This window comes from Buteo buteo, chromosome 22 (assembly GCF_964188355.1).
Source record: "Buteo buteo chromosome 22, bButBut1.hap1.1, whole genome shotgun sequence".
NCBI classification, from domain to species: Eukaryota; Metazoa; Chordata; class Aves; order Accipitriformes; family Accipitridae; genus Buteo; species Buteo buteo.
In genome coordinates, this window is record NC_134192.1 from 16,431,368 (window position 1) to 16,453,858 (window position 22,491).

Sequence of the window (22,491 nt, forward strand, 5' to 3'; positions counted from 1 at the left end):
AACGGGGATGCCAGCACTGAAAACAAGGAGGTGGGTCAGATTTAAATCTAAACAGGTCCACCGCACATCCATCCTAGGGCCACTGTTTATAAGCAGAGAAAGGCAACTTTATACACAAAGATCACACACTAGCGGTTCCTGGCTGTTCCCAGGAAGAAAAGCTGCTTTTCAGCTGAACTTTGAGAACTGTTTATGTAAATAAGACAAACCTCCAAAAAAGCACACAGCTGGGCCTGAAGCATTGCATGGAGAAAGGCAAATAAGCGGTACAACAGGAGACAGGGGAAGTCCAGCGCCAAAAAAAACCAAGGTGCTACTTTTCCAAGACCTTTGAAACACCCCCAAAATTGGGCCACCACGCACAGCTAAGAGCCAGGGAGGAAAGGGAGAAACTGCCAGTGGAAATCTTCCCTCCAGCAAGCGGCACAGCCCCAGGTTTAGCCCCCCCTGAAAAAAAAGGGGAGCAGACCCCTTCCAGGCCCCCGAGAGTCGGGAGGCACCAACCCCAGCTCTGCCTTACCCCGGGCATGGCAGGCAGGGCGTCCGCCGGGAGATGCCACCGTGGCAGAGCCCAGTGCCGGGATCGCTGCCTCCTCACCTGGGGCATTTACTGGGAGCAGCAGTGTTGGGACAGGAGCACCAGCGATGGTCGGAACCATCCCCTACACCTCCCACGTCTCAGCTTCATCTCCCCTTAGACAACCCACCTCAGAGCTAAGACCACAGCTGAGTTTGTAAATAAGATTTTTTTTTTACCTGAAAAAATGTGCTTTTAAGCCCTCGCTGGCTACTCCCACCAAGCTTTACTTTTTTAACAGCCCGGGCATCTGTTGCAGAAGCCACCCAGCTCACACAAGCAGCGCACTGTGCTCAGCCAGCAAAACGCGACCTACGTCCGAAAACCCATCCCGCTGCTGGAACAGACTCCCAATGTATTCCCCAGGCCTGGAACTAGCAGCCTGCCAGCGTTTGTGGAAAAGGCGAGGCTGACTAGTTTAGCCTACCCTGGAAGAGGCGAGGAGGGGGGTGGGAGAGAGGGGAGAAAGGATTAAGATAAGGATATCACAAAATTAAAAATTCCTCCTTCTCCCCCTCTCCAGGATGCCCTATCTACCCCGTCTCCTCGGCACAGCTGTGAACACCAGCCTTATCTGCCAGCGGGTTCACACGGGCACTCCTCCTCCTCCTCCTCACATTAGCATAGATAAATCTCAACATCTTTTCAACAATTTGCAAGCCAGCTTCTGCGCCGCCAAGTTTGTTCGAGCAGAATCGTCCCGGGAGGGACAGCAGCGTCCCAGATGGAGGACAAAGCCACCGAGGACAACCGCCTGCAAGGAGGGCAGGAGGGCACAGGAGGCCATTCCAGCCTTTTCAAACGAGACCACCTTTTTGCTTTCCCTACCCTCCTCCCAAACACATTTCACCGTGCAGGCACACGCCTTCTCAGTCCTGCTCTGCACGGGAACGCGGCACCTCTCCCTCCCCACGATCTGAGGTGGCTTTGCCCATCCCACACGTTGGATGGCTCACGCCACTCGTGCAAGCCGACACGCTTAGGTCCTGCCTCTGCTTTTGCAGAAACCCGACCCCAGCAACAGGCCCTACACCCACCCAGAACGGTGTCCTCCCCCCGAGCCAACACACGGTCACATCTTCTCTAGGTATTTTTGAAAAAAGCAAGTTTGAGAGACCTCAGCCCCGGGTATCACAGAGACACTCCACCCGCAGACCCAAATTTTGATCCCCTCTTGTGCGCAGCAGCTGGGCTTGTGCAAACAGCTTCGGTGGGGTGGAAAAACAACACGCCCGGTTGAAAGCGCGTTATCGTACCAGGGGACAATTGCATGGAGGCTTCTGCTGGCAGGCATCAAAGAGGTTTATTTTGTCTTTTTTAAGCACGGCCCTGAGCAACCTGGGGAGAGGAGCGAGCGCAAACAGGACCTTTGCCATCCACCTCCCAGGCGGTACCATCCGAAATCCACCATCCGAAATCCACCGGCAGGAAGGTTAAGAGCTCCCAGCAGGCTGCGAGCCCCAGGGAAGGGATGGGCGATTAGAAGGATGGGATGCATTTACCAGTCGTGTTAGTCCTTCCCAAGCAGGGAGAGGGGCTCTCGCCCTCCCCACAGCCGCTGCCGTGCCGTCCTGGCACCCTCTGTCCGCAAAAACACTCTATATAAAGTTTGCAGCTAAAAAAAGCCCAGAGGAGAGATGGGCAGTCCCTGCAGCCGGGAGGCGTTGAGCAACCCGCAGGCGACCCGAAGCGATGCTAGCAGGGCTGGGACGAGGTTTTGGTGCGAGGGCTGCGGTCGGTGGCGTTCCCACCTGGGCTGAGGGTCTCCAGTGGGTGACTGGGCTGCGACCAGAGCAGCTTCCCACTGTGGGGATGAACCTGTCCTGTGGATGCACCGGGATAAAAGAGGCCAAGAAGCATCCAGACAAGCAAAGCGTTGAGGGGCCATGCTGGTTCAAATCGGTGTGCCTGCGGCTCAGCCAAGGAGATAAATGCAGGGACAGGGCAGAAAGCATACAGAGAGCAGAAAACCAGGAGTCAGCAACTCTCCCACGAGAGCCCAAGTGCTGACCACGACCAGGTTTCAAGTGCTTTCAGTGCAGCCAGCCATGTGTTTCCACCCACCAGTCAAGACTTTTTTTTTTTTTTTTAAACTCTACTCCTCTTAAAAAAAAAAAAAAAAAAAGGAAAAAACTAAAAAGAAAAGTTTCCTATCCTTCATCACCAAAGGGAAAGGCAGGGATGGGAGAAGTATAGCCTTCCAGCCTGGACACAAAAGTCCAAGCTAACACTTGAAGCCTTGAAGCTTCACCTGATCCCCCAGGTAAGAAGAACATGTTTGAGACTGCCGCAGGCTTAGGGACAGCCCCCCTCCTGCTCTCATGCTATTTTCAAACAATGACATTTTTTCCAAAACAAAGTGTTTTGCAATCCTTGAGCAATCCTTTACTTTTCCAATAATAAAAGTGAAATTCTCTTCATTCTCCGCCGGTCGAGATGCACAACCACAGGCACAACCACCAGCTCCAAATCCACCCACCCCGCAGACAGCCACGTCACAGCCCTCTCCCCAGGCTCCCGCACTGGGCTGGCACCAGGCAGGTCTTGCTGTGCCACAAGCTGCTCACAGAAGATTTGGAAAAGGTTAAATTTTAACTTGAAACTCTTACTAAAACAGCTTGACTTGCCTTCTGAACCTAGCTCCTGTAACTGAGGGATTTCACTTAATCTATTTAACTTCCAAGTGTGCTTCTTCTGCCATAACTTGTTTCCCCAAAAAGAAATTGCTTAATGTCTCAGAATATTAAAATAGATATATTACTGACAAGCCATAAAGCTGAAGATGACCTATTTCTCATAGCAATATAAATATTTCCAGGTCCTAACAAAGGCACAGGAAAAGTAGCTCTACATCAAAATGTAACAGAAGCCAATAAAGAGATTTGCTCTGAAAGAAATTAATATGAATCAAATCCCAAGGAAGCGGATTTCATGGCACAATCCTCCTATGTTAACTGCCCGGTAGTCTCCCAAACTGCCAGTCCAAAGGCAACATACAGTAAAATTTACATTCTGTGGTCACTCCGACACACATCTGGTGCAAAGGCCGGCACTTTAAAATAAAAAGCCATTGAAAACATTTCTGGAGGAGCTTCGCAGTTTAAAAACAGCACCTAGGAACTAAGTAGGACTGAGCAATGCAATCCCAGAAGACACACAGGCGGCCCCGGCGTACATCCCCGGATCCAGCTGGGAGAACACAAGGGGTTAAAACTCACGGTGGGCTCATGTAGCAGGAGCATGAAGGGCCTATTTAAAAAGAAGAATCAGAAATAAGGAATTTTGCCAGTTTTTACCCCTGATAAATCCGCATTCCAGTCTGTCAGCTATCTTGTTATCCCCAGAGCTGCTGAAGTGTCTTTGGCTGTAACTATGCATGACTCCGGCTTTGAGTAATGGAAATAAAGTATGTGCGTTGTGACTGCAGCGTTCCTTTCCCAACCCCAGAAAAAGAAAGGCAGAGCAGGAGAAGATCCTAGAGCCGCTCAGGGATTTTGTACGGAGAAGCTGGAAAGCTGCTTGCACCCTACCTCGGCTGTCCACCCCACCAAACCTGCCTGGGGAAGGATGCCTAGAAGTTGTAAAGGAGATGCCAAGTTTTAGCCTAATACAGCAGCTTTGATCGTCTGCAATAACAAACAAATAAATACTCTTCCAGATTCACAAGTCCAGTTTAGCTGGCAATTCGTACCCGGCAAACATTTGGAAGCAGTATTGTAAAATTAAACAAAGCTATCATTTACAGGAAACCCTGCCTCGAGTACAAATTATAGAGTTGTTAAGTTTATCTGGCAATGCCTTGCCCCTGAGTGCTATATAATTATTCCTAAATCTTTCAGGAAAGAATGCAAATATTTTAAAGCCGTAATTCATTGACAAGGAGGAAGTCCCGTTTAGCCTTCTGCGCATATTTTGATACCTAGAAATTAACCCCTACTCGCCACAACTATTTTTCAGTATCCTATTGAGCTGGCTGGTTGGCGAGCGGACCCATCCCCGGTTTCGGCAAGGCTGGCACCCTCGCCCGTTCACGGACCATGTTTCAAAGCAGCTTCGGGGCCGGTCTGGAGCAGCACCGTGCCAGCCAGGCTGTTCCCCGTGCGGAAGCCTTCCCGGTAAGGGAGGTTTCAGGCTGCTGAAAAGGCTGGCTGTTCTCATGGGGGTTACGGAAAAAAAAAAAAAAAAAAAAAGTGGTATAAAGGAGCCTTTAATAAAGCAGAGGGCTGAGTTATGCGGAGTTTTGCTAGCTAGGCGCCTGCCACGGGGATGTCCGCATCCCTTTGGTGGGCTGGATTCAACGGGGCAGAAACAGCCCTGAGCCCCATCCCTTCCAGCCTCCTCTAGCCACCAAGCCACAGCTCTCCAACCAGCCCCAATTAACTCACATTAATTAGCAGAAGCCACGTGGCTGAAAGCACTGCCACCTTCCCCAACTCCCCAAAAGACTTTTGTTTTCTTTACAAAGGAGAAGAAAGGCAACTCATCCTCTGCTCAGGCCCTCCCTCCAGCAGCCAAGCCCTTCACCTACCACTGGCACCAACTCATTTGGGGCATATTTCTAAAGAAATGGTCACTTGCAGCCAAAGGGGAGAAGGTGTGTATCCCCCGAGACAGGCAAAAGGCATCTGCAAAGCCACACACGCAGCCCCCCACCCTCCCAATGGTACCCACCAGGCAAGCACCCACAGCCCTGTGGGGACTCATCCTGCTCCAGAGCAGCGCTGTGCCCGCAGGGTCAGATATGCCGGCCATGCACTGCCTGCAGGCACTCAGCTTTGCCGTCAGAGCTGCTCTGAAACCATAACGCACCTGCTATTAAGCTAAAATGAAAAAAAAAAACAAAAACAAAACAATAAAACCAAAAACCAACCACAAAACAACAACCAACCTTACCTTTTCAGGCTATTGTATTCTCCTTCCAGTGGCATCATTTATTTAACAAGAGCTCAGTGGCGGGCGTTATCCCCTGGCGATACCCGGCGGTTTCTCAGCACCGCCGCTCAGACGGCGGGATGCTGCGGGAGGCAGGCGCTGGCAGCCTGTCGTACAGCAACGCCACCGTTCACAATTACTCAGACACGGGAAGCAAACGAGTACCGTATCGAGGTTAGGCTGCAGCAGTTAATCCAGTAGTTTCGTATACCCAAACGATATCCGTGATGCACAGCGACCGTCACAGATGAGTGCTGCTGATACGGTGGATCTCAGAGGTGAAAGGACCTGGTGTCTTTCTCCCTGTGGGAGCAGGTCGGTGGATTCCCTTCCTTGCCGGTAACTAAACCCAAGAGTTTTTAGTACAAAGATGAGCACTGTACTGAGACATCACCCAAAACGGATTGAAACCCAATTCCGCTAAGATGCTACGACGCTCCAAACTGCCACCTGGCTCTTTCGGAAGTCGTCCCAGCGGTACAAGCTCCCCTTCGCCTCCTCTCCTTTGCAATGACAAGTCGCGAGCTTCCTTCCACGCCTGGGGCCGGGGAAGGGAGGCCAGGCCAGACCCGAAGCCCTCGCACCGCCTCCTCGCCCCAGCGCGAGCCCGCTGCCGCGCTGGGGGAGCGGGGAGGCAGGGGCGCGTAAAACCCAACCAGTAAAACCCAACCGGCAAGCCATCGCGCTAGAAGAAAGCAATCTCATTATGAGAGCTAATGGAAGCGAACCACGATTATTATGTAAACAGCACTGAATCATTAGCAGTCGCTATCAAAGCTGGTTTTCCCCCCACCAAGAAGAAAAGCACACGGTCCTATGGCACCCTCAGCTCCGTCTCTCGACCGAGCCAAAACTCCGGAGGAAGCCTGTTTGTTTTCGTCCAGTCCAAACCAAGCCACTGGCACAGCTCTGACCTCTGATCTTCACACCTGCCTGCTCCCAGTGCCTCTGCCCTGGCAGGGGGGCATGGCCACCGATGCCTCACCGCCTTGTCCCACCGGGCACCCTGTGCTGCCCCAAAACTGCCGGCTGCCACGCTTTAGAAACCCGAAGGTTGGCAGGTGGGCAAAAAAAAAATAATCCACCCAGCACTACTCGGAGGAAAGGTAAAGCCTGCCTGGGTGCCCATGCGTACCTGGCAAGGGAATTATTTTCCATCAGGCTCATAATTGTGCCGGTTTCTTAGGCCACATAAATGCCCTGTCCTCTCATGGGAACAGGTCAAAGAAAGCCAGGGAGGCTGCAGGAGGTTATTTTTCCCCTTTATTGCTATCATGCAAAATCTCTCCCTATTACAATTTTTTTTCTAATAGCACCCACCAGAGCTGGGCAAAGCTGCCTGCTCTTTAATCTTCCAGGGGACAAAGTTACCTTTAAAACAAACAAGCAAGCAAGATCCCTTGTAAAGAGGACAGTTGGCTACAGAGACACTCCAACAAGATCCTTGTGTTTGTAGGAGAAGCAAAAAACTGCATTTCAGCCCAGGAAAAATCCTGGCTCCGTCTTTATGTTCCAAGAATGCTGAATCAAAACAGGCTCCACTCTTTAAAAAGAGGAGACTACAAAGAAGCAAAAAGTTTGTATTAAAACCCATGTAATCTTTTTAAAACACCATTATTAGAACCTGTAGCACCAGCCAAGAGTGATTTATCACCCCCTGTCATCACAGCCTGCAACACAGAGCTTTTTATACCAAACTGTCAATGCTACCAAGCTAAAGCCCCAGCTCATAATTTCTTAAAGCTGGCCCTCCGCTGCCAGCAAATCCCCTAAACCCTGGGGGATTTGGGGGTCCAGGGCACCGCTCCTCCATCAGAGCCACTGCCGGGGACCAGCCACACGGGGCGACGCGACCCAGCACCGAGCATCCAGCCCAGGCTCTGCACCCTGCTTCGAAGCAGGAGGATGCTGTAAGTCAACGTAGGTGAACAATTCACCAAGGGTTATTTCGGCTTCTTTCAAAAGGGAAGTCAACGGGCCATAAAGGCTTTAACTACATTTTCTGACACGAGCACATCCCTTCGAGGGACGTACCACGAGGTGCCCGGTTTTCACAGGGCGAGCGGTCAGAGCTCTCCGAAAACCAGACACCCTGACATTTGGGGTTTTCCTGTGAACTTGTTACTCTAACACACCCCAAATCACCAGTAATTTCTAGAATAGCACTACAAACCACAAGAGGTTAAACCGACTGCACATTACTTAAACTAACCTAAGTGTGACCCCTGGAAAGGAACAGCTATTGGATGTTGTGGTTCTGTAGAAACTCAATTACCAAAGCCAATTTCCTATGAGCATTTTTAAAAAAAAAAGGAGGAAAAAAAAAAAAGCAGCAACAATGCTGACAATGTGTAAGGGCCACATATTTTCACCTCCCAAAAGCTGCAGCCTTGCCTGTGTAAGAACAGTTCCTATTCCCACAAAAATGTTGAAACATATTTTAAACATTTCATCATTGTTTGCTCCCATCTGAATTTGCTTAAAATCCAGACAATTCTCAACTTTTAAATTGGAAACGTTAAAAGAAATACTCCTTCAAAATCCTTCATTCAGGGCAGCTCCTCTCTGCTGACCATGTACCTTTCCTACACCAAAACAGCCGAGTGAGGAGTCCCTCATGGTGAACTCACACATGTCCAAGTCCGTCAGCCACCAAATGCGTAAATCACAGAAAATCTGAGTAGAAAGACTGGAAATGAACAGATGTTATTTTTTTGCTTAAAAGATGAACAAAAAAAAAAGGAGAAGTATTTCTAAGAGTGGGGTTTTTGGGGGGTGGGAGGGGGGGAGCAATCAGGCAATGTTTTACGTTGGGAAAGAGGCACTACAATCCTAATTTCACATTAAAATCAACACTGGGCAGCCCTTAAGGAAGGCTGATCCCACCCAGGAGGTAGTACCCCCACACCCACTTTTTAAGCACCATCTCCATCCTTTCAAGCATCGCACTTTACCAGCACTTTACCACCCCTTCCCCATCCCGCCCCTCTCCCAGGACCCACCGGGACACGAGACATGCCGGACCGCAAGGCACGAACCAGTGGGGAAGAAATCTGCACCGGCCATGGTCTTTAGCAAACAGAAAATACCGTCCTAAGAAAACCATCACAGCTGCATCCTCGCAGGGGCAAAGCCCGCTGACAGCCCACGTGGCTGCCTCCAGCCCCACACGTGCAAAGCCTCCAACGTGTCCTCACCAGTTCCCCTCTTCCCAACATGCTGTTTTTATCCCAGTGCCTTTGCCGGACCAGAAAGATGTAAAACAAGAAGAAAATGCCCCAGAACAATCACAGCGCTTCAGCCGCAGCCTCCATGGGGAGGCTGCGTGGGGGAAAAAAAAAAACCAAAAAACAAAAAACAAAAAAGACAGCCCAAAATCTCTGCTAGAAAGGCAAAATAGTTTCATAAAACACTAAGGAAAACCTTTAACAAACGAGGAGGCAGGTAAGATGGGCTACAACAAAGTCGTTCGCTTTTAATTAAAATACTTGGCAATTAAAAAAAAAAAATAATACAAGCAGCAGGCAGCTTTCTTCCCAAGATGCACAAATCCCAGCGAACAGCACAAACTGCCCCTTCCAGGCCACCGGTGGGGTTTGCTATGGGGCATCTTGGAGCACACAAGGTAATTTAGGGAGCAAGAGGGAAATTTAAGAGTTTTGCCGGGCCCTGGCATTGCTTTGCAATGGGAGAAGGAAGTTATCTTCATAATCTCAAAAGAAAGAGAAAGCAGGAGGAATGTAAGGAATGCGAGGAGGTTATTGCCCCGGAGACCGGAGCTGGCAGCCCACTCTCAGCCCCTGGCCGCCGGGGAGGAGACGCACACCCTGACCTCTTTGGCTAACAAGAATTTCCTTGTCTACCCATCCCCCCCCAAAAAAAAAAGCAGAACAAAAGCAAGGAATCAGTCCAAGAGGGTCGCTTCTCTTCTGGGAGGAGGCAAAGGATTTGGAGCAGATGGGATAATCCTGATGCTCCATCCTGTGGTTTGGGGAGGAGACCAGGAGGGAGATATGAAGGATTGAGCCCTTGCAACTCAACACACACATGCCCATCCATAGAAGCCCTGTGGTGAGCACCCCTTTGCTTATCAGGGGAACGGCTACGGGTGGAGGGGATGGGAGGCGAGGAACATGCGTCCGACAGCTCTCGAGAAGCGCTGGCAGCCCTTCTCCATCCACACAGGCTCCAGAACGCTCCCAGGGTCGGCAACCTATTGCACAAAACCAGGATGGTGGGGTCTGCACAAGCCACCAGCCAACACCACAGAGCAGGCGAAGACCACGGACACCACCACCTCAAATAAACTGGGACCCTTCCAGGCTCCTGACAGAGGTCCCAGCCCTGCTGGGCAGACGCTACCTGCACCTCCAAGACAGAAGACGCTTGTCTGGGACACTCTCCCATCAGAGCCATCTCGCACCTATTGCTCGCATGCAGCAGCGATGCTTCAGCCTGAATTTCCTCTGCTCCGCAGGTATCAAGGATAAATACCGTGGCGGAGGGGAGAGGCAGAGACTCAAGGCAAACCCAGTGCCACGCTCCCGTGTCGGCCTTGCTCTGCTGCTGTTTCAACGAGAATAAAAAGTCTGTTGACATACGAAAGCCACAGAAAATCTCCCTGAAACTACAAAACAGTACTGAAAACATTGTGCAGCTCAGGCCTCCTGCACAATGTACACACGTCTATTCAGCCTCTTAAAAAACAGCTACATGTCTAAGGAAACATCTGATAATTAAGGCAATTTTAACAATAGATAATAATTTGACTATGAATTGTATGGAATGTAATGACTGCTTATTCTGGCAGAAAAAACAGAACTTTCTATGAAGTGTCTGCCAAGGAAAACGATACTCCCACTCAGCCCGGACCACTGCAAGCAGTTGCTGCTAACCACATGCTTCACGCTGCCGGCTGCTAGGACACGGCGCGCTGCTGCAGCCGAACAAAACCCCGCGCTGCAGATTTACAGAGAGAAAGCAGAGTCCCAGGCGAGCGGCGGCCGGAGCCGTGACTCAGCCGGGGGCCGCCGCCGGCTCTTGCCAACGCTCGCCGAGCCACGCAGCCGCCAGCGCCGGACGCCGGGGTGCTCGCCGGTGGCCTGTGGGCAACTCGCACGCTGCCAGCTCCCCCCCCCCGCTGTTTCCAGTTGCTAAATGACATTAGAAGCAGCTAAAAATACTTCAAGCGGTTCTCTCATTTATTTTTCCACGCCAGCACTCGCGTTCGCTGCGAGGACGGTTCTCCGACGGTCACGGGTGGCCAGGGAATCGCTCCGTTAATGCACATTGGGTGGGAGAAACCCCCCTGCCCACCAAGGACCACTGCCTTTGCTGGACAAGAGTCATTGCCAACAGCTACGGCTGGTGGCCGGGTAGCTCCACACCTTCAAACGGATGGCGAGGAGGACCAGGCGTTACTGGTACTTCTCATACCCCAGCGAGCCCAGGAGCTGTCTTGTGCAAACTGACTGCAACAGGCTCAGCAGTGCCAGACAGCACGAGTAACGCAGTCCTGGACGAGATCCAGAAGCCATTTCTCGGTTGGAAGAGGCCGCACGGAGGAGAAGCACGTGAAAAACTAAGGCAGCGTCTGCTGAACTTTATACATAGAATAGCAATGCCAACAAAGCAGCCTTCCTGATCGACCAAGGCGGCACACCTGGGCCGGCTGACATCGGCACCCGGCTGGCAACCACAAACGCGCCGGGGACGAGCGAGCAGCAGGACATGGGGGCACCCCTGCCAAAGTTACTTTGGGCAAAACCCCATGAGTCCGAAAATCAAGAGCCAACTGATTTCCCCTGTCACAGTGAAAGAACTGTTCTCCACAGCTCCCGACAAATAAATGCAGCTATTCCATTTATTCAGTTTAAACAAAGATCGCATCGAGCATCTCCACTAAGACTGACCACAGAGCACTGCTTGTACCCAGCTCCCTGCGAAGGCAGGCTCCAGGCTCCCTCTGTGCTCCCCAGCAGAGCATCTTCCACTCGAGCCTGCCTCCATGCCACCACAAAATCAGGACAGCAGTGCCAGCGAGGGAAGACATTACGCTTCTGGAGGAAATTTGCAGGTTAACTGACAATGCTTTCCACCAACAGGCAAGATTTTGCCCCCCCCTCTTTTCGATCCAGGAAAAGAAACATCTATTTCTTCCAATTAGCAGGAAAAGGGAAGGAATTTCCATCCGTTTAACACCTGAGGGCAAGAAGGAGCCTCTTGAAAGAACTCTCAGGCTTTTTTGTTTTTAAATCACAGCCACCTACTGTGGGTCTCCGGATGCCACTGACACCAGCTCACTTTGCATTTCGTTCTGCAGCCACACCAGCCCAGCCGGGGTAAGCAGTCCCCACAGATGGTCACTCGCAGGGAGTTTTGCTCCATCACCACCACAGCCCAGAGACACGTGGGTTCAATAAGGAACGATACTGTCTGGGTAGCGTTTGAACACAGTGAGCAGCTACAGGCTGTAGGACCGAGCCCATCCCGAGATGTGCCCTTTCCTCGGGAAACTTTTCAAGTCATCCTAAAAGTAGTTACAGGCTGGTGCTCTCCCCACACCACCTACTATCTAGACGTTATCAAGAGTGAAGTTTCACAAACCAACCTTCTGTATCAGCTCTACGCAAGCTCAACAGCACCAAGACTGCACCCCACCACTGCCCTGAGCTTTGCAACATATACATCATAGGTCTATAGGTGCAGAAGCTACTAAAGGTCACTCAGATACAAGGCAGCACCAAAGGGCCATGACTTGTGAAATGCTTCCATGCAGATTTATAGCAGTAGTCTGTCTTTAAATCTCTAACAGCAAGTTAACATAAAAGGAAACTATTTCTATATGTTCCACACTACAAATAACACATTTTACACCTCTTATCAAGCAAGCAATGAGTTGGCCAGCTGCACACATCTTTCAGAAATGCTTATGTACTTCAGCAAGATATAACCTGCCATTTACGCATGTTCTAATTACATCCTAAACCTGGTCTAAACAAATATTAAATTGAACTGCTGGGTAATTATGGACAAGGAATAGCCTTTTAATGTGACTGAAATAGCAATGATACAGATAAAAAGATTGCTGGAATGGGCATTTGCTTGAAAGAAAAAAAAAACGTTGTACACACCTACTGCTCCAGAATGTAAATGTGGCAAAAAAGTCCACGTGAGATGCTGCTAAACCCCAAACAGACTCCCGTGCCCATCAGGTGAGGATCCGTTTCACTTGCTGTCACGCAGCCCAGAGTAGGGGCACATCTGCCCGCGCCACCCAGCTGCTTCACTTTGACAATTCAAGGCCAATGTTTGTAGGATCAGTAATCGCTGACAGGAAAGAAGTCACTACTCTTAGAGAAACTAATCTGCCACAGCATTTAGGACACCTTCTCGTAAAGGTGCTAGAAAGTTTCTGTCTGTGCACTGTGATCTAAAGCAATTCTGTACGAGAACAGGAGAATAAAGCACAATCCACCAAACCGGCACAAAAATCTAAAGAACTTGATGGACTTCAGACTTGAGTTCATGCCAGTAACAACCATGTTTCCACACATTATCCCATCAGCATTACAGCCTGTTGAACCCTCTCCAACCTGTTCTCCCCCACAGTTTAGTGAGCAGAGAGGTGCTACCAAGCAGAAATCACCAGTTTCCACCACCACCCCAATGGAATACTCGTCCAAACACACAGCTCTTTCCCACACACATTTATCTCGTTCTCACCAATTAGCCAGGCTCCCAGGTAACCGCCTTTCCAATCCACCTACCCACCTGAAGGAAAACACACCTGAAACACCAACTGAAATCAAAGGTTTGGCAAGTGACTCATTTTTTCGAGACCCAATACACACCGTGGACCTTTTCGCCCCGGTGTCAGACCTCAGCCTCCGGCGTTATCACGCGTGACATTTCCCACCCAGCCCACGGCAAAGCGGTTCCCCGCGCTGACCCCGCAAAGGCAGCGGCAGGTGAAGCACCGCAGGCACAGAAGGTTAAAAACCTGCAGCAGGACAAGTGGTTACCATCTGCCCGTCTGCATACACCAGCTGAGCGGCAAGAGGGGAGATCCGGAGCCTCCAAGCACGACACACGCCAAAACCACATGAATTCACCAGGGGAATGTGAAACTGCAGCAGGTGTAGCACCCCACTCAACGTTTAATTTTAAGCGCAGTCGCGCTTGAGGTACACCGCGCTTTAAAGCCGTACACGGCACACCTCCTTTAAAGACTTGCACCATCCTCTCTGAAACACCCCACAGAGCAGAATGACATCTAAAACGTAACTTTGCAAGACCTGTTGCTTTCCACGCGAGGCCAGACGCAGACTCCCCGCACCCCTGGAACAGCAACGTAACCCGGCCGATATTTTCAGCGTGTCGTTGCAGAATGCCCTTCTTTTGTCAAGTAATCTCACCTTGCTCATCACATTTCTCTGAACCCTCCTTTCAAAAGCACAGGGTCAAACCAACAACAGCTTTAGAACCCCAAATGGAAGCCCCGTCGGCACGATCTACTCCCCACATCCTCCAACACTCACCAAGTCATCTTAAACAACAATATATAAAATAAGGACTAGGTCAAACCTTCCAATACCGGACCCATGAGGAAGCCCGCTCACGTCCCGATCCTACACCGATGAGGGCTGGACTCAAATCAAATCCAAGCCTATTTATTAGAGACCATTTTATGAAGCAGGGAGGGTGAAGGGGAGAGAGTATTTTAACTGCAACCAGTCAGACGTTTCTCATTAAAATATTTCTTGGAGAAGTAAACGGGCCTGCAATTTCATTCAAACAGATGTAGGCTAAACGCATATCATTAGTCTGACAATATAAAAGTGCAACCGACTGAAATCATTTTAGTTTCGTCAGTGAAAAGGATAATGTATGCATATCTGGAGGGCACAGCAATGGCAAAGATTACCCCCAGCTTCTATCTTAGCCCTCTAAAGGTATTTACTTGGGGTCTGTCTGTGTTGTGACAGTGTCCTAGACCAAAATGAATGCCTCTAACACTCCACATTTTTGAGCCATTCAGTCATGCATTTTTGTTATTGTTGAAAGTAGTGCGAAATTGCAGTGCATGAGCTGGAGTCCTTGGTGGTCTCCGAGGATTCCAGCTAAAAAGGCACTTCCTTTGTTCCGCAGAGAATGCGGTCCAGTAGGTCATTCAGAAGGGGAAATAAAAGCAGCGGCCCTGGGAGGGAGATGAAGGATGAAACAAAAAGAATAAAATGTTTTGGGTGTGAGCACATTAGCTACCATTTCCTACTGCTGCCGGCTGCGAGCACTCCCGTCCCCTGGATGCGCAAGTGCCTCGGGACGAAGGTGGAGGGAAGAAAGAAAGAAAGAAAGAAAAAAAAAAGGGGGGGGGGGGAAGAAACGCTTTCTCCGTCCCTTCGCCAACAAGCCGCCGGGCGAGCGGCACCTGGGGTGGGGCGGGACGGGGCCGCCCGCCGCGGCGGAGAAAGGCAGCCCAAGGGCGGGCAGCGCCCGCTCCGCCGCGGCGCAGACGGGCGGCCGAGCGGCGGGGAGCGGAGCCGGCAACAGGCGCGGTCCCGCCCGCCGCCCCGCCACCGGGAAGGGGCGGGCGGCCCGGGCCGAGCTCGCCGGGTCCTACCGCGCACCCCGGCCAGGCGAAACGGGATTAAGCGCCGAGCTCCGGGAAGGCGAACCCAGCCGAGCCGGGAGCTCCGAGCCGAGCGCCGGGGAGGCCAGCCGGGCAGCGCGCCCCGCGCCGGGGGGCCGGGGGGGGGAAAAGCCGGGCGGGCACCCCGCGCTCGGCGGGGCCGGGCCGATCGCGCACAAAGGCGGCGGCGACGATCGCGACTCACCGCTGATCTCGTGGCTGGGCGCTTCGCTCTGGCTGAAGCCCTTGGCGGCGTAGAGCCTCCGCACTTCGGAGCAACTTTTGGCGCGGGGCTCGGCGGCCAGCAGCAGCGGCAGGCTGAGGGCGGCTAAAGTGCAGAGAAGGGGCGGCAGGCAGCCGCGCCGCCGCGGCATGGTGCGGGCGGGCAGGGGCCGCCGCCGGGGCCGGGCGAGAGCGCCCCGAAGCCGGAGCCGGCCCTCCGCCGAGCCTGCCCCGCCGCGCCGCGCAGGAGCCGCGCCCGCTGCCGTGCACCCCGCTCCGCCGCGGCTCCGCTCCGCTGGCCCGGCGTGCGGCGGCGCTCTGCAAACTTGGCCCGGCAGGAAGCACATGGGGTGGTGGAGGAGGAGGAGGAGGAGGAGGAGGAGGAGGAGGGAGGCGGGGAGGGGCGGCAGCCAAGCAGGATCGCGCAGGGCCGGGACAAGCCTCTGCAGCCCCCGGGAAAATCAGGAGCCGGGATCCGCCCGCCCAGCGAGGCGGAGCGGAGCCCGGGGCTGCCCACCCGCCCGCCCTCCACCGCCGCCGGGCTGGCCCCGGGCGGGCGCTTCCCCCCCCTTCCCCGTTCCCCGGGGCGCCTCCCGCGGAGAGCCCGGGCCGCGCCCGCCGCCCCCGGCTCTGAGTCCCCGCCAGCCCGGCGAGCCGCAGGTCCTCGCCTGCCGGCAGGGCTGGCCGCGTCCCGGAGCCGGGTCTGAGCATCCCCCGGCCGTGGGATGAGTTCCCAGCCGGCATCCACGCTCCCATCCCCGCGAGGGAGAGAGAAGCTCCCGGGTAGGGGTTGGAGAGGGCTGGAGCTGCGGATGGTTCAGCGCTGCTCCGGGTTTAATAGGTTCAACTAAGCTGATGACTTTTGACATCGCCGTGGCAGGTTTGCACTACGCGCATGAAAGACTCGTCAAAACCGACCGGTTTCTTTCCACCGATCTTCTGTTTCCAAAAGTTTGGCAGGAGAGAGGCCTCAGGAACACAGACACCAAGATGCTCCAGCCACTCTTCCTCCTTCGTACCCCGGCCCTGCGCACAGATACATGCATAGGTGTAAACGAGCCCCGCTAAACCCTTCAACCAGGGTTTTGAGTCCAACAATTGCTGCTTGCTTCTCTTTACTGAAAATCACAGAAAGAGTGCTACAAGAATGACAGGCACTGTCATGATTTCACGGGGCTGTAATGTCACTTAAAGGGTCTGTTTAAGGAGACCTTGCTCCCCGGCTGGCGTGGTGAGGTCCCAGGATCCGTCTCTCCTGGGCGCGAATGCTGCGCAGGCAGCTCTGTCCCGCTGCAGCGTCCATGCGTCTGCGCCCGGCGCTGTCTCTCGCCACAGCACCATTTGCCCCATGACAGTGTAATGGCCTGGTGATAGCATCATTTTAAAAAAAAAAAGAAACCTCCAGCAGTTTACATTTCCATACGATCCCTCATTATATGCATTTCTCTCATTGCCACACTGGGGAAGGACAGACTGAAACAACAGCAAAGGAAGTTGCCAGCTTCACCCCCTTGCTCTCAAGATTTTGTCAGCGAAATGCCAGGCGGGTCAGGAGGACAAGACCCTCCAGTGCATTTCCCTGGCAAGAGCACGCCGACAGCAAAGCATGGCCACGCTGCCCCTCCAGGCGCTTCTCGTGGGATCAAGATGCTGGTTCAGCTCCGAGCTTTCCAACGGCGACGCCGGCAGCTCACCGCAGCCTTGGGGCAGCAGATGCTGCTGTGGTCGAGGAATTACACCAAAAAGCAAGGGAAAGCAACGTTCCGCAGCCCAGCCTGGGCCAGCCGCGATGGAGAGGATCCTGCTGTGGCAGGCCTTCCCCTCCGGCAGGGATGCAGGGAGCATCCCCTGCCTGCATGGGAGATGGGCCATGCCTTCCCCAGGGGCAAAGCTGGAGCTTGCTTTATCATGGTTTAAAAAGTCTCCAAAGACAAATCTGGCCATCCTGATAGAAAGGGGTGTAGGGTTCTCAGTCACCCTGCCATCCGCTGGGGCCACTCATGCTGAGCTGGTGAGACAAGCCAGGCCAGAAGTTCTCATGAAGTTATAAAGTGTCCTGAGAGAGAATAATCCTCTAGGATCTGGCCCTGCAATGTATGACTGAGTTCTGGTTTTCAAAGCACTACCTCACCCTCCCAGCCTTTATTTGAAGAGACAATGTGAATTTTAAAGAGAACTCAGCAGGGAGCACTGCATTTTTTATTCCAAAGTGAGAGAGAAAACGAGAGTGAGAAAGTCTGTGGGGTTAGAGACAGCTTGCCATTTGTTGTTTCTCATAATCCCATACCTCGGTGGGATTTAAGAAACCTCCTGAAAAACACGGAGGGTTTTGTCAAATACTTGATCAAGTAGTTAAATCAAAGGCTGCAGCAAAACAATGGGACTGCCTGAAATTTTTCATGAAAAACTCTTTTTCTTTTTTTTTAAGGAACGGAAAAGTAGCCTCTCTCAAAAAAGAAATTTTTCTCTGAGTTTTTCACCTTCTCCAGCGTTTTCTCACATCTGGCAGAACCCTCCCAGGCCCCTCACCCCAAACAGCTCAGGCGATTCCCCTTCCCCACTTGTCTTCCTTTCCCAGAAGAAAAAGACAGAGAAAAGCAGAGGGGAAAACTCACGGGTTAGCTTTAAAAAGATGCTGAGGGTTTTTTTCAGGGTGAAAACTTCTGACCTCCCACCTCCCCCAAAACTCTCCTCTCTCCCCATTAGTATTTCTGCCCTCAGACTCAGTGTTTCTTTTCCAGCCCTCGAAGATACCTCGAGGCCTGCCACGGCGGCACAGGATGCTCCCCGATTCTGGGGCCCGTGTCCCCACCTCCCCTACCTGGCAGAGAGCCGAGCCCGTGCTGCCCGCAGCGCTTTCGGAGCCGTTTTGGCTCTGCCCGCTCACAAAGTTGGCTGCGAGTCTCCTCTGCTATTTGGGGGGACCCCCAAGATGTCCCCGCCACCAGCACGGGCACCCCTGGGCTGGGCAGAGCCGGCCGTGGCATGGATCCGCTGGCGCAGCCGTCGCTGGCCCCGGCGCAGGAGACGGAGACAAGGTGACATCACCCGCATTGCGTCTGCACGGAGCCTCTTCCAGCATATGCCATGGGCCTTGCACAACTTGGCATTTCAAATTTCCGTCATCTCAGTCAGTGGAAAAATTGCAGCCCTGCCAGCTTTTCGGAGAGAAGGAAGGGTAGGGAAGGAGAAACCAGAGGAGACCCGGCTCCTCTGCAGTTTCCCTTCACCTTCCTCCAGCATGCCACCTCTCCTCTCCAACACAGACCTCTGTCCGCCCTGCTCCTGCCTGAGCCTTCATCCACACAACAAAGTTATGTCGGTTTAATTAAAACCACTTTGAATCCGCTCTAGAGGAATTGGCACAAACCCTTCACGGGGGCGTGGTTAAATCAGTATAAATCTTACTGGTATCAACCGAGTCCACATCGGCGATGTACCGGCTTACACTAAAAATCAATACAAGTAATTCCCACCTGCGTGGGATTTGCTGGATTGGTTTTAACTTCAGGTTGGCGGGAGCGGGGCAGTCCTCTAGCACTGACACATCTTGGCAGCAGAGAGGAACCCCCAGCCCAGCAGCGGCACTGATTACATCCGAAAAATCCCGCTGGGGTCCTACGAGGGCTTAAGCTTTCAGTTTGATTTAATTCTGGTCCTGGCCAGAGGTCTGCCACAGCCCTGTGGTGTTCCCAGTCGTCTGTCACAGAATTTACTGCGAGGTTGTACTCGGATAAAGATTTCAGATGTAGCCCTTTAGGAAAACCTGGCTGAATGCAGTCCTTGGGCTGGCTATCATTAAGGGTGATTAAATCCTACACACTGGCAGGAAAGCCTGGGCCACAAGGAGGTTAGAAAGTGTTGAAAGGGAACTGGACAGGCGTGTCTTCCCAGCTCATCAGCAGGAGACGGCTCATTGTAAACGCGAACCAGGCGCGTTCACTCTCCTGCGGCAGAGTGGTCGGGCTGGAACAAGGGAGGCTCGAGTGGAAACAGTCTCCTTTGATAAAACCCCAGATACCACAAATTCAGGGGGTGTTTAATCCAGGGCATCTGTCACGAGGATGGGGGGGATTCTGCTAGTGGCAAAATGACACTCTGAATCTTGGTTTTGAATGTCAACGGCCTGATATTTTAGGGCAAGCAGATCCGGTGTTTCGGCATGGGCTGATGTCTCCATTTATTTTTATCACTTATTTTTATCCTAAGGCTCCTTCACCCCGTCCAGCGAACAGAAAACTCTCGCAGTAACTGCTTGGCTCTGGGGTAAGCGGTGGATTAGCTCCTCGTTGCCTTCTGCGGGGGGGCAGATGCCGGCCGGGCTCTGCCGCAGCAGGGTGCGAGGTGCTGTGCACCCTGAAGCAAGATGGAAAGATGCTGAGGGCAGGGGGGGAACAAGCTGGGCACGCAATGAGGCTGCTGCAAGGGTGTCACTCGGCTTCCCGTGACCGAACCTGAACAGCGCACGGGGCTTGCTGTGCGGGGCTCAAGACCATCTCCATTTTAGGGAACGCAAGAACTTGTCTCTCCCCCAGCAGGACAAAAAGTTGTCCCAGCTCTGTCCCGGACACCAGAGGGAGGAGACTTGGGGACACACAGTTTTGAAGGGCACAGGAATGCACTCACTTTCACAGATTTTCATGCCTGCACTTCCTAGCTCTCCCAAAAATGACTGTGTGGCAGATGGCTCTGACGCGTAGCACACTCACACCCAGCGGATAAAAATATTCCCCAACAGATTCCCGGCAAGCGAACGTCAGTCACCGTTGCTCCAGAGCCGGCCACGGCTTCCTCTTCTCCCCGCTCCCCTATCGCAGGGGTGCAAAGAGGGTCCCTGGGCTGTATCTCCCTGATGGCCACTACGTGGTTCACTGGACCGATGCTGGCAGCTGGGCTGGCATCCCAGATCCACGCAAGCTCACCCGCACCCCTTCCCACAGCCCAGCATCCCAGGGAATGCGTCCCCATCCTCCCGGTCCCGGGTGGCCATACGGCTGGCTGCCACCGAGGAGGCTGGGTGGCAGGATGAGGCCCTGCATCTGCCTCCCCCAGGCCTTTCTCGGTGAGAATTACAGCCACGATGTTAATTCTCCATCCACACTCACATAATCTTCCTATAGACGTGAAGGGGGGTGGGAGTCCACAGGGCAGGGTGGGTGGAGGAGCCCCAGCTGGAGGGCAGGGGAGAAGACAAATGGCATAATTCGGGAATGACAGAGGAAACAAGCCCACAAGTCATTCTTGCATTTCCATCCTTTCCAAGCGGCAATCCCTTGCTCAGCCCTTCCCTGGGTGCTCTGGGCTGTATTTACTGCAGGCATCATCGCCTGGGCTGCTTTTTTTCCCTTTTTTCCTCTTTTAAGAGCTGGTTTGGTGCCGGTGCCAGCCTGGCACAGGGTGGGTGCTGGCAGGGCAGGGGCAGAGTGAGGTTCGTGGGTGCCGTGAGCAGTGGCACGGCCAGCCCACACGCTCCAGCCTGCCCGCTCGGGTTAGTCTCGCCCGTTAAATGTGCAGTCCCCTGGTCCACAAGTAAGCACGCCACCCAGCTGGGGGTTCACAAAACCCTGGAGCTGCAGAGATTAGGACTGGAAAAAGCTTCAGATACCTGATGCCTCCCTCTCTGGCCCAGCAGGACCGACCTCGAGCTGTCCTCTCCCTCTCTGTTCTCAAAATCCCTCCTTGATCAAGACTGCACAGCCTGTCCCAGCTACCGACTCGGGATCTTATTGCACAAAAGCATTTCTTGATGGCTAACCTAAACCTCCCTGGCCACGATTCAAGCCGGGTATTTTTTTTTCTCCTATATCTCCTGTACATGGAGAAAACATACCCTGCTCTCAGCAGAGCCCAGAGCTCTCGGCACGTGCGGCCGGCACAGCACGGCTGGAGATGGCCCCGGCTGCTGTCGATGGCCCCGTGGGCTGCGTGGCCTCAGTCCCTGCGGACCTGGGGCAGAGGGGAACAAGCCCAAGCACTGTCTGGAGCAGCAGGAACTAATCTCCTACCATGGAAAGGAGAGAGAAGGGGAGAGGCATGTTCAGAGCAGCAGATAACCCAGCCAGTTGGCACTGCTTAAAAATGAGTAATATCTACTTATTACCTGAACTCCCTTGTGCCAGCTAAAAATCCAGAGAGCAGAGCCAGGGGAAGAGGGAGCCCATCGCTCTGCAGTTGTCAGCAAGACCATCCCAGTCCCCTCTGACGCCGGGCATCACCGCCGATGGCAGTTGCTCCCTCTGGGCAGGAGGCTGGTTTCCACTGGTGATGGTCAACAGAGAGGTCAAAGTTCATTTTTCGGAGCTTGGGAAGATCAGCGTGAGCTTGCCAGTGGGAGATCCTCATTACTGCACCCAGCTCTTCATGGAGGGCCTTTCTTTCCCCTCGAAGCGCTTCTGCCTGGGAACCGGTCCAGCAAGCGCTTCATTTGTAGACATCTGCCTCGTTACAGCAGGGATGCGTGTCAGCACCTTGGAGGATTTTGTTAGCGGAGAAGACCAGAAGTGGCTAGCCCCTTTAATATCACCTGGGATGCAAGAGGCAAAATGGGTCAAGAGAGAGCAGGGAGAGCACCAGCTCCGAGCAGGACTTGTCCCTGTGCTGTTCTGTATAGGTCTTCAGTATCAACAAAATAATGATAAATAAAAATAAATAATGATAAAATAATGGGGTTTTTACCCCCAGGCACTCTCTTCATTCTGTTTAAAGGCTATTTCAAAAGAATTTGTAAACAGAGTGGACAATGTGTGTACTTACACAGATGAAAGGAAACAAAACCTGCTTAAAATGACCACAGCTGCGGGCAGGAGGTCTTGGCAGCGCACACACCGCTCACCCACCAGCTCACCAGGTTGACTGGACAGGCTGATGCAGCTCCTCTCCCCGACAGTGCCATGCCGAAAACAAAACCCATGATGGAGCCGCCCAGCAGAATGGGGCGCAGGGTGTGTGCCAACTGAAGTCCCGCCGCTTGAGGAGGACTCAGCAGACTTTGCCTTGGACCGAAATGGTCACAGTTTGCGTCCCCATCCCAGGTGTGATGCCCATCAGTGGGTGCAATGTGAGTCCCAGAGGGTGCAACCCTCCCCACTGCCCCAGCCCCTGAACGGATGAAGCAGGGCACCATCCATCC

General features: G+C 53.0%; 1 protein-coding gene across 1 annotated transcript in view; it reads right to left on the reverse strand.

Moving 5' to 3' along the window:
* The window catches only part of GPC4 (glypican 4), a 70,132-nt gene extending 54,423 nt beyond the window's left edge, over window positions 1-15,709 (reverse strand). The window contains exon 1 of the mRNA XM_075054537.1: window positions 15,346-15,709. Within this exon, the coding sequence (XP_074910638.1) occupies window positions 15,346-15,709 (364 nt within the window). The remainder of the gene's footprint in view (window positions 1-15,345) is intronic.
* Between the last annotated feature and the right edge of the window lie 6,782 nt (window positions 15,710-22,491).